This window comes from Euprymna scolopes, chromosome 38, assembly GCF_053919585.1.
Source record: "Euprymna scolopes isolate OS-2025 chromosome 38, ASM5391958v1, whole genome shotgun sequence".
NCBI classification, from domain to species: Eukaryota; Metazoa; Mollusca; class Cephalopoda; order Sepiida; family Sepiolidae; genus Euprymna; species Euprymna scolopes.
Window position 1 is genome coordinate 25,246,934 of NC_136519.1, and position 13,045 is coordinate 25,259,978.

The 13,045-nt window shown below is 34.5% G+C and overlaps 1 protein-coding gene across 1 annotated transcript in view; it reads left to right on the forward strand.

Annotated features, from left to right (window-relative positions):
- The first annotated feature begins 359 nt into the window (after positions 1-359).
- Positions 360-13,045, forward strand: part of LOC145263098 (neurobeachin-like protein 1) — a 319,648-nt gene continuing 306,962 nt past the window's right edge. The window contains exon 1 of the mRNA XM_080120024.1: positions 360-683. Coding sequence (XP_079976150.1) covers positions 615-683 — 69 coding nt within the window. The 5' untranslated portion in view covers positions 360-614. The remainder of the gene's footprint in view (positions 684-13,045) is intronic.

The window sequence follows — 13,045 nt, forward strand, 5'->3', positions numbered from 1 at the left end:
AAACAAAACAAATGCCAATGTTTTTTCTATAACTTAGTTCTTTTTTTAATTTTTTTAAATAGGTTTAATTCTAAATAAGCACTTTTTTTTCAAAATGGCTGAATTATTTACGAAGAAATCGAAATGTATTCTGGTGAATTTAATTTTGTAATTAATCATTTTTAAATACAGTTTATGCTATCGTATTTTTGATAAATAATCAATTGATAGTAAAAAAATAATGTGTATGTTACGTAGAGGCGAGAAACACACCGAGGGCAGAGAGGAAATAATAAAAGAGGATGTTATTAACGTAAACTGATGCTGAAGATAATTTTGTGAAAATAAAAAAAGAGGTTAAAAAAATGCAATCCCGCAGCAAATACGACTCCATTTGTGCTCGACTTCCGGGAGTCCCGCAGCAAATAAGATGGAAGATCTTGTCCGACGTCTTTCATGTTATTTTGAATGATGTGATCTTTTAAAATTCCCCCCCACTCTCTTTTTTTCTAATCCCCTCCACAAAAATTGAACATTCGGATTAAAAGGGGGAAGCTGACACACACCAAACTATTTATTTTTTAAAAATCTTAAGTCCAGGGGGATCGAAAAAGAGACGAGAAAAACACACAATTATGGATGAAAAATTAAATTCGCAGGCGAATAATTACCTTGTTGATGTTGAAAACTGGATGAATATTCATGTAAGTATTGTTGTTTTTTTTTTGTTTTTATTTTTTGCGTGTGTCTTCCACTTCCCTGTTTATTTTCACCTATTGAAGTTGCGTCTAATTTATTTATTTTGTAATTAACACTTGACAGTTGTTGTCAATATGCCCCCCCCCGCCTCTTTACCACCCCCTCTCCTCTCTCTCTTTAAGCAAAGCTAGCATGGTCACCCGGCGTTGCCCGGGAAACACGAATTACAAAATAGATGAGTTGAACAAAATGTGTGTAAAATTTTTCGGTGTATATATATATATATATATATATATATATATATATATATATTTTGCAAGAGTACCTAGCGTAGTATAACCCCCCCCAACTTCCTTATGTTAAGAACGGCTTTCAGAATAAACAACCCCAACTTCGAAAGCTGTTCTTAACATGGGGAGGTTGGGGTGTTTATACTACGCTGGGTACTCTTTTACCCCCTCCCCGTTTCTCTTCGCTCTCTGGCAACTGTTTCAATATAATAGAAAGAAAATAAAATAAATATATATATAAAAAATGTTCATGATATACGTACTAATCACGGAATGGAAATGGCATATTCTAAAAATCACGTAAATTGATCAAGTAGTTTTATTTTTACAAAGAAAATAATTTTGAAACGGTTGAAAGCGAATAATGTGAAGTTGGTAGCATTACAAGACTGATTGCGCAAGTTTTAATTAGTGTAGACTTATCTGTCCTTTTTTTTTTTTTTTCAATATACGAGAAGTCCTTTTTGATTACTCATAAAGTTTGATTTTTTGAAATATGATATCTTACTTCCATGAAAGATAGTAAGTACACGTAAAGATTTTTCTTCATTCTTTTTAATTAAGTTGAATTCTAAACAAGAGCCATATTCTCTTTTAAAATCCTTCTCTTTCTCTACCTCTTATCCGACTGCCCCTCGCCATCTGGCAACTGGTTCAATATAATATAACATGAAAAAAAAAAAAAGAAGCAAGTAAAAGACGTCATCAGCAACTTACTGACCGTTTGACCTAGTTTCAGTGTTAGTTTTGAAGCAACTGGCTATAAGAAAGATAAAAAGTACCCCCCCCCCTGCACTAATTTAGTACCTAGGGACATCAAGGTAATGAATTTTGAATACTTGGTAAATATTACCTTACGCTACAACAGAACACCGACCACTCTAATTTGTTTGTTTTTTTAGGAGTATTCGAGGTTGCTGACAACGAATCTGATAATCAAACCCGTCGCAAATTTACCGCTTGCATGGTATGAACTCCTGGACCTTAGGACTATTTTGCACCATTTCACCGCCTTCAGTAGAGTTTTTCTTACATGATGCGTTCGCGTGCAAACGGACGCAGTGAAGTGACTTTAAGCGGCCATTTGAAATAAAATTTCCAAAAAAATATATATGCTTCATATTTTTTTTTTTTATAATGCATTTTAATTGATCAAAAAAGTAAAGTTTTCACGAGCGGTTTACAAAAACATAAGCACCAAACATTTTATGCTTTTCGTTTTTTTTTTTTTTTAGTCGGGATTCAATTATAGAACTTGTGTAGCTTAACAGGTGCTTCTGCAGCTTAATTAAACGTTTTTCCGTAAGTAACGCGCTGACATTTACCGATTAGAATACCATTTAACATTTTGAGGAGAATGTACTGTTTTCTGTTTACAGTGGGGAGGAGGCGGGGTTGGTATTGGGGAGCGCATATACTACATAAAAAACATACGGCGAACGTTGTCGAGATCCCCCCCCCCCATCTAAATTCCACAATTTTTAATTTCTAAAAAAATTTTTCCTGTTAATATAATCAATTACAGACTTAAGTTTCAGATCATAAAAAAAAAAAATTGGAAAAAAAAAAATTATAACTTTTCACGTAGGGGTTCAGTTTTCAATTATAACGTTGTACTAAATTGAACAGGAATTTTGTGGCCACGATGAAAAAAAGATGGCAGCACTCTCTGATGTGAGACTAGGGTTAGAACGAAGGGGTTGAAAAGAAAGATTTCTTTACCCCCACCCCTTCCCTCTATCATCTATGTATCTATCTATGTATGTATCTATCCATTCATAGTGGTCACAAATTTCGTATTCAGTTGAGCACAACGTTATAATTGAAAACTGAACCCCACCTGAAAAGCTTAAAAAAATATTTCTTTCAATTTTTTTTTTTATAATCTGAAACTTAAGTCTGTAATCGATTATATTAATAGAAAAAAAGTGAAAATTGCGGAATTTAATGTGTGTGGTGGTGGTGGTGGTGGGGGAACAATCTCGACAACGTCCGCCAAACATAAAAATTATGGGGGGGGGGGGTCTCGTTCAGGTCCGCCCTTCTGCGACGAGCATCAAGAAGATTTCTGTTATGAAATCAGTTTCGAGTAGTGACAGAGAATTCCCGAGTCCTGGAAATTGACGAAGCAGTTTATGATAATTTTTTCTTGTTCAAACTCGGGACTCTGCACTACATGTGTTTCAAAGTAAATACACCCTTTAAAATGAGTTAAACAAAACAAAAACTAATTAAATTTAAGTCCCTCGACGCTTGCTGTGAACCTGTCAAACTAAAAAAATAAACACCATAAAAACGTATCCAATACAGAATATTCCCAAGATAGTTTTTTTTATTTTATTTTTTAAATTTCAATAAATTTTAATAGTAACTTTTTAGGAGTACTACTAGCAGTTCAGCCCGGCTTTGCCCGAGCCATATGTACTGCTCATAACTTTATGTGCATATATATATATATATATATATATATATATAAGTTTTACTCGTGTCCAGGTAACCTACATCTAAAATTTCAAGTGTTTAGACCCAAAATTGAGAGAGGAATTTGGTAGAGTCTGCAAAGGTCAACTCTTTCAACTTTGACCTCTTGGCATCCAAATCTTCGCCCAAAACTGATTAAAAAGCTTGCATGTCTAGATACCCTTTATGTAAAATTTCAAATGCTTAAACCCCAAATTGGCTGAATAGTTTGCTAGAGACTGCAAAGGTCAACTTTTTTTTAACTTTAACCCCTTGGCAGCCAAATTATTGGACAAAATACTATTAAAAAGCTTGCCCTATGCCTGAATACACTTTATGTAAAATTTCAAATGTTTAGACCAAAAATTGGCTGAGCAATTTGATAGAGATCGTAGAGGTCAATTTTTTTAAACTTTGACCCCAATTTTGACCCCTTAACATTTATTGTTTTGGGCTCAAATCAAATTAAAAAGTTTGATCCATGTCCAAGTAACCTACTTCTAAAATTTCAAGTGTTTAGACCACAAATTGGCGGAGGAGTTTGGTAGAGTTTCAAAGGTCAAATCGTTGAACTTTGACCCCTTAACACCCAAATTTTTGGCTGAAAACCTATTAAAAATATTTTCCCAAGTTTCAATATCCCTTATGTCAAATCTCGAGTCTGTAGACTGAAAATTAACAGAGCAATTTGGTAGGGAAATGTACACAGACACACACACACAGATATTTCTACTTTTATAGATATATAGATTGGATACTTTTTTTTTACGGTGTTTGATTTTTAGTCTGATAATCCCGCAGCAGGCATCAGGAGACTTTGCTTGAAAGAAACTTATTCAGGTAGGTAGAAGAGTAACTTTTTTTTTTTTACTGGGGGGGGAGGAGTACCGCTTATGAAGGCCTGCAGGCCACTCAAGGATAAGGGTTAATGAATGTAAGGTGGTACTGAAGTAATCCTTAATGATGTAAATTGGGTGGGATTTGATTATTTATGAGGACGACTTAACAGGAACTTGTTTACATTTTGAAGGCTACCATGTTGTATTCAACCTAGAAGCATGCCATTGGAGCAGTGTTCCAAAGGTAGGCAGTTCTGAGAAAGAAGCTTTGTTCATGGAATCTGCATCTACATTTAGGCATAGATAGAGAGTGGGGGGAAACCATATATCGTGGTTTTAGCTAGTTGAGTGTTTTTTGTGAAAGTTTGCCAAGCGGAGATCCATAGATTGAAGTTCAGACGAGCACCTACCATGAAAATAGCGGCAGAGCAGAGACAGGCTTGCGACGTCTCTTTTGTAGGAAAGAGGTTTCAGGAACGAAAAAAGGGCATCACCTACTAGGTTTCGAAGCCGGTTTTGAACTCTATCAAGGCAGGAATAGGGCGTGCCGAGCAGTTCCTGCCCAGATGTGGCAACAGTACTCCATTGTAGGGCCCACCTGGCTCTTATACAGATAAAGGATCGCATCGGGAGTGAGATGCTTACTGGAACGGTAGCGTAATCCAATAATTTTTCCAGCAATCTTGGCAACAGATTTGATGTATGTGTTCCATTTCAGATCAGGAGTGAAGAGTGAAGGTGAAGGTCAGTCTCAGAAGCTTGTCAAGACATGGGGCTTCCCCAAGACAAGATCCATTCATTTCGATTGAGGCGTGGTGGGGATCAGAGCGATTATGATGAAAGGAGAAAAGCTTGGTTTTTGATGCATTAAAATTAACCAACCACCTTTTTCTCCATTGTACCACGTTCTCAAGATCAGAAGAGAGAGAATCAGAAAGATCTTTGTCATTGCTGGCGCTGGCCTTTGGAGTGTCGCTATAGATTGTCATGTGGTCTGCATAAATGTCTACGAATGACCTAAGAATATGATTTAGGAGATCATTGATGAAAATCAGGAACAGGATTGGATGCAGGATGAACCCCGAAAGACACACCAGCGTTAATACAGTGAGTTTCTGATCTTAACTTTGGGAATATTTATTTATCATTTTATTTATATATTTTCAACACTTTTTGTTTTGTTGTATTGTTAGGTGAAGGCATAGAATAATAGCTGTTATCGTGACATTTATTGGGTGAGTTTCTAACAGTATTTTGTATATTTTTTTTAATTTTTAAGTCATTATCAAAACTTCTCCAGGTGTCAATTCGCAGCCATTTTCCTTGTTCTCATCTAACGCTGTCGCTGTACGCTGTACACTTATGCTTTTCGAACCGAATAAACGGTTTAAAATGAATAAAAACCTTTCCAGATAGGTAGAAGAGTAACTTATCTTGCCTTTGATAATTGATTTTGATTTGTTATGTTTTTTTTAATTTTTATTTATTTATTTTTAAATTTTTTTATTTGGACAACTTTTTCGTATCTCTGTGGATTGTAAAACAAACCCACCGTCAAACGTATGATCGTTTGTTACGAAAGAAACAAACAGTCCATTGATGATTGATCGGCACGCGATTTCGGAATAGGGGTGTGTGAGCGAGAAACTTCAATATCGCCAGTTTATTTACGTACGATTTCAAACAAAGAAACAATGAAATAATTTAATTAATATACGATAGTGACTACTATTTAAAATTGTTTTTACTTATTTGAAATGTGTAAATAAATAATTTGTAACATTGTCGAAGATGGAAACTGCTACGACGACGAACGGACGTCCTTTTTTGTTTATTCATATACAAACGAAAAACAACAAAACTGCTGAATTATTAAGCAGTTTCGCTTTGTTTTGTTTATCGAAACCTTGATAAAATTGGAAAAGAAAATATCTATATATTAATTGGGTAATTAATTGGATCGTTTTCTTTTTTTTTTTTTTTTTTTAAATATATCGTTTTAAGCAAAAACAATTATTACGTACTTAATTGTCATGTCGAAAATAGTAATACATCCAAATATTACGAAAATTTATCGAGTAGAACAATTGCTATTATGTTTTTAGTAAAAAGAGGGCACTTATGTACTTATGTTACCGTGCTGAAATAACATTTAGAAAGCCATTCTTATTATGGAGAGGGAAGGTGTTTTGTAATTATTCACTATTTTCACCTAACAATTTAATAATAAAAAAGATATCGTAAAACTTGAATTTAACTTGAAAATATATTAAAAAAAAAATAGCATGGTAACATAAGTGCATAAGCATAAAAAAGTCTATCCATATAGAGTACACAAATTTGACTCCATTAACATGTGATCTAAAATATGTGCTTTTTTTTTTTTTTTTTTTTTTTACATAGGCATCACCACATTATCAAGGCCCAGAGGCCACTCAAGGATAAGGGTTAAAGAGTGTACAGTAGAAATTGGACAATATAGTAATCATTAGTAATGAAAATTTGGTAAATTTGATAACTTATATGGAACGGCTCATCAAGAACTTATTTACTTTAGACTTGAACACAACCATATTGTAGTCAGCCGGAAAGCAGGAAAACGGAAGACAATTCCACAGGCGTGCAGTTCTAAGAAAGAAGCTTTGTTCATGGAATCTACGTTTAGGTTTAGGCACAGATAAAGAGTGGGGGAAATTATTGATAGTGTTTACAGCTAGACGAGTGTTTCTTGTGAAAGTTTGGCGAGGGGGGACCATAGATTGAAGCTCAGTCGAACACTTTCCATCAAAATAACGATACATCAGAGACAAACTCGCAACATCTCTTCTGTGCCGAGTTATGTCCCCCCCCCGTGTTTGAACTCTGCACTGTCTACTTTACAACATCTAAAAAAAATAAAATGCAATTTTACCCAAATTTCCGTAAAATTTTAAAACTATGAATAACATTCTATTTGATGAATTTACATGATTTTTTGGATATATTGCTGTTTTCGACATGACATTTAAGTACATAATATTGTTTTCGACATGACATTTAAGTACATAATATTGTTTTCGACATGACATTTGAGTACATAATATTGTTTTCAACATGACATTTGAGTACATAATATTGTTTTCGACATGACATTTGAGTACATAATATTGTTTTCGACATGACATTTAAGTACATAATATTGTTTTCGACATGACATTTGAGTACATAATATTGTTTTCGACATGACATTTGAGTACATAATATTGTTTTCAACATGACATTTGAGTACATAATATTGTTTTCGACATGACATTTGAGTACATAATATTGTTTTCGACATGACATTTGAGTACATAATATTGTTTTCAACATGACATTTGAGTACATAATATTGTTTTCGACATGACATTTGAGTACATAATATTGTTTTCGACATGACATTTAAGTACATAATATTGTTTTCGACATGACATTTGAGTACATAATATTGTTTTCAACATGACATTTGAGTACATAATATTGTTTTCAACATGACATTTGAGTACATAATATTGTTTTCGACATGACATTTGAGTACATAATATTGTTTTCGACATGACATTTGAGTACATAATATTGTTTTCGACATGACATTTGAGTACATAATATTGTTTTCGACATGACATTTGAGTACATAATATTGTTTTCGACATGACATTTGAGTACATAATATTGTTTTCGACATGACATTTAAGTACATAATATTGTTTTCGACATGACATTTGAGTACATAATATTGTTTTCGACATGACATTTGAGTACATAATATTGTTTTTTACTTAAAAAACATTTTTGAAAAAAAAAATCTATCGACTCTATCTCAACAAGCACCTAAAATTGTGTGTCTGTGTTTCTCACCTTTAAGTCACTTACACATTTTTTGTTATTGAACATTTATTGCAATAAAAATAAGACGCGCGTGCATGGTCTCCCTCTGGTGCTGCATGTGAGATGATGCCACAAAAATAGTGAAGAAATAATGAATGTGAGAAGTGTGAAGGGCCAACGTTGCCTTCACATTTTCGCCTAGTTTCAGAAAAATCTAATGAATAGGGCAAAAGTTATGGGGTAAAAAGTGTCATTTTTTGCAATTTTGGGGAATTTGTGACCCCTTTTGAGCTTCTGGGAATGCCAAATCCCAGTGAAAATAGACAAATGGTGTAGTTTCACGCCTTAAGACATGTATATTTGAAAAAAGAGTTCGAAAAAAGCATGTTTTTTTTTTTGCCCTAAAAGTCCCAGAGGGATGCAAACCAGAATTTTGCCAGTGTCATCCATACTGAATTCATATTAAGAACAATAGCTTCCACATTTTAGCCAAGTTTCAGGATAATCTAATGGATGGATCAAATGCTATAAGGTAAAAAGTGTCATTTTTGTCCATTTTGGGGCATTTTTGACCTCATTTGAGCCCATGGGGATGGCAAATCCCGGTGTAAATGGATTACGGTGCAGTTTCAGGCTTTAACACATGTATATTTGAGTTGACCACTGTGAAAAACCACTTATCAACTTTTTGTTGAGAAATATGAAAAAAGAGCCACAAAAAGGGGCGTTTTTAGCACTAAAAGTCCCCAGGGATGCGAACCAGAATTTTGCCAGGGTCACCCATACTGGATTTATATTAAGAACAAATGGGCTCCACATTTTGACCAGGTTTCAGAAAAATCTAATAGATGGATGAAAACTTATGGGGAAAAACGTGTCATTTTTTTTTACCACTTTTGACCTTTTGAGCCTCTGGGGACGCAACGAGAATTTTTGCAAAAAATATTTTTTTACTGTACACATCTATTTAATGAAATACAATTTGTGGCAAAATTTCAGGAAAAACTAATGGATGGTTATCTGGCAATCATCCAGAATAACGAATGCACGGATGTCACTGAAAACATAGGTCCCTCTCCGATAAACCGGGGGACCGAAATACATACAGGGCATTTATTACTTATAGAAAACAAAACAGAAAAACTGGCACAAAAAAAAAAGAAGAAAGAAGGTTAATGTTAACTTGGTCAAAACTGCGCCTCTATCTTTTTACCTCTAACGGTCTGATCACCACTTGACCACAATTGATATAAATGGCTCTCGTCTCAAAGAAGCTCCCTGCTTCGTCAAGCTTCTGGGACTTAGCTTCACCCCTGACCTGAAATTGAAAACGTACATTAAACCTATCCTGCCTTGAGTTCAAAACTGGCTTCAAAATATAATAGGCGATTACTGTTTCTTCTCCCTGCAACCTCTTTCCCATAGAAGATACGTTATGAACCTGTCTCTTCTCTCGTTATTTTCATGGCAAGTGCTCGTCTGAGCTTCAGTCTATGATTCCCACCCTGCCAAACTTCCACAAAAAACACACCTGGTTACAGCCACTATCAATATTTTCCCCTACTCTATTTGTACCTAAATCTGAACGCAGATTGCATGAACAAAGCTTCTTTCCTAGAACTATCTGCCTGTGGAACTATGTTCTCCTGGCATGCTTTCCAGCTGACTACAACATGGTAGTCTTCAAGTCCAATGTAAAGAAGTTTCTGATGTCTTGCTTCCTTAAATATACAAAATTCTACCGAACTTCCACCCTGCTGTCGTCTCAGTGATCACCCAGCATTCATTAACCCTTATCCTTGAGTGGCGTTTGGGCCTTGATAAGCCGTGATTTTCTTGTAAAAAAAAACAAAAAAAAAAAACCCAAAAAACGACAAATGTTAAATGCAAGATAACTCTTCTACCTTGCTGGATAAGTTTTTGGTATCTTATTTCAAAGTGTTTATACGATTTGAAAAACAAGTAGTGAGAACAAGAAAAAATGGCAAACACAAAAGGGTCACATGTTTGGAGTCTGCATAATAGCTAAAGACTTAAAGAAAATAATGATAGAAACCTATGGAATAAATGTTATGGTAACATTTATTTTTCTTTCTTGACTTTTTTTGATTTGTTGTCTATAGCAAAAAATACTGAAAATACAATAGCGTAAATTAAAGCGGAAGTTTAAAAATCCTATGCAAAAAAAAAAAAATTTTTTTTTTAAATAACAAATTTAGATCTATTGGAATGCATTTCTGTTTCTTTTTTTTTTTTTTACAGTTGAAGATAACAGGAATGAACTTCGTAAACTTTTGACAAGAATTTGGAAACTGTTGAATAAAAAATCATTTAAACTGGCTTTAAAATCCTTAAATCCTCATTTAATTATAAAGATGGAAAGTTTTTGAAGTTATTTACATCCAATAGTTTTATAAATAAAAATTAAAACAATTGTGGCAGACGTCAAGATTGGGGGCAGGTTAAGTTATTGCTTTTAACAATCGACTTTAATTCATAATTAGCCATGTTGAAACAGTTAGCTCTCTAAATGGCTGTCAAATTTTATCTATTAGTTTTGACTGATTTTGTAAACGGTGAAAGGGCTAAAAATAGGTGCTTATTCAGATTGACACTTATAATGATAAACGAAAGTGTAGCAAGACCTTTTTTTATTGTACCTGCTTGTCATGGAATGAAGATTGCATATTCCAAAAATCACAAAAATTGATCAAGTAGTAGTTTTTTTTTTTTTTTTTTTTTTTTTTTTTTTTTTACCAAGAATTGATTAACTGGTTTAAAAATTTGTTCGCTATTCTGTTGTTACTACCCTGGACTTACAGAATGCATATGCTCAAATACCAATGCAAGAAAAGAAATTCACAGCTTTTGAAGCCTGTAGAAATCTATATCAATTCTGCCATATTCTATTTGGCATAACAAACAGTGTATTATGTTTCCAACGATTGAAAGATAATCTAATAAAACGCAAGAACGTTGCCAACACTTTCGCATATGTTGATACCATCACTATATGCAACCGTAATATGATGGAACATGATGAAAACCTTAATTGTTTCTTAGATATTGCCAGGAACTACGACATAAGTTTCAATGAGAACAAGAGCATTATGCGAACTGAGAGGGTTACCATCTTAGGGTATGAAGTGTTATTTCGAGTTATAAAACCAGATCCTGAATGTTTCCATGCTTTTTTTCTCACATGCAAGTCAGTCTGGTTTCCAATTTTGGACTGAACAGATGCATCGAGATTGGCGCAAGGATGCGTCAGAGAAAGAAATGCAAAAATGAGTTAAGAACGTCCAATAAGAAAGAATGTTGAACCGCTGAGACTGAGAAAGAAATGAACCAAGCATTAATTAAAATAAACCTCCAACTTGTTATTTTGTGCATGCAGTTCCTTTTGCAGCTATGAGCGATGAAGCCAAGAGGCAGAAAAAAAAAGATATGTCAATGTTTGGGTATACACACGTATAAGACATTATGAACACGGCCATGTATAAACATTAAACGTATCACAATCACATTCATAGATACAGACAAAGAGAGACACATAATGAGATATGCATGCAACAGACAAAATCGATCCCCCCCCCTTCGAAATCTTACATTTGTATTTACATTCACCCTGGAGCAATTGGATGCTGGCTCCATCCAGAGAATTTGTCACATTCAAAATGGATGCTGACCAGGTGTAACGATCCACTGGAGTAGCAGATATAAGTGTTAGCTAATCATCGTTCCAGTGACAAACCACTTATGTAATATTTGCTTGTATTTCTTTGTGTTCCTGCATATAATGTCTATAACTTGTTAAATTCTCTTGCGTGACACAACTGTACTCGTCACGTGGCAGTTAATTACGTGACGCGTCTCGCTAATAAACCGTTTATTTCTGCTTGTTTCTCTATCATTCATTAATTGTTCGTAGGGTTATAACTGTTTGCTATTTAGTTTGTTTCGTAAAAGGGAATTGTGTCTCGTTACTTAATTTCTTCCATGTTCACCGTTACAGCGCATCAACAATCGGAGGTCTATAAAAGGTGGTGCTTGTGCACTTATTGAACCGCGTTATCTTTAAAATACTATTTTCAAGTAAAGTTTTATGATATCTTTCCTTTAAATAATAAATTGTTAGATGAAAGTACAGAATAGTTACAAAACCCCCTCCTCTCACTATGTTAATAATGGTTTTCTAAATAATGTATTTATTTCATTTGTGTGTCTGTTACATGACTCGCCTGCATCTGTTCTCGGCTCTGGAAACAAACCTTTCCCAACACAAATGATAGACGCAAGTCTCTGTTTTTTCTGGACAAATAAGTTTTTATTTAGCCATTGATCTTACCATGTCGAACCTGCGCCACCCCTTCGCTACCTTAATGGCGGAGGGGCTCTTTATCTTGCTATCATCTCAATCTCTGTGTGTGGCTCTTCTAAATGCCCCTGCGAGAAATCTGTTTGCCCATCTTCTCTGTGATCTAGAGACCAGATTTCCTGCTACCCAAAACCAAACTCCCTGATTTTGTAATGATAACATTCCTCAAACAATTCTCTGACTTTACAATACAACATCACCCAATGTCAACGTGTACTCTGCACTCTTCGAACCATCTTTCTATTTTGTTGTGACAAATATGTAAACAAACAAACAACCTACAGTTACGCTCGCAACAGACCCGTCAGAACTTCAGGATTTTTAATCTAAAACAATGACCCCAATTCTCAATTCCATATATCACACTGGCCACAACTGCCAGTCTGTCCACATAGGCCCATTATCTAATACTTAGAGGCAAAGGCTCATGATTAGCTTTGTATTCTGTTTCACCATTCTGAGTCAGGTTTTCAGATAACCACTGCATCGTTTTTTTTTTTTTGTTTTTTTTCACCCCTAAAGAAAGGCTTGTTAAATGGCTTTGTGGGTGAAAT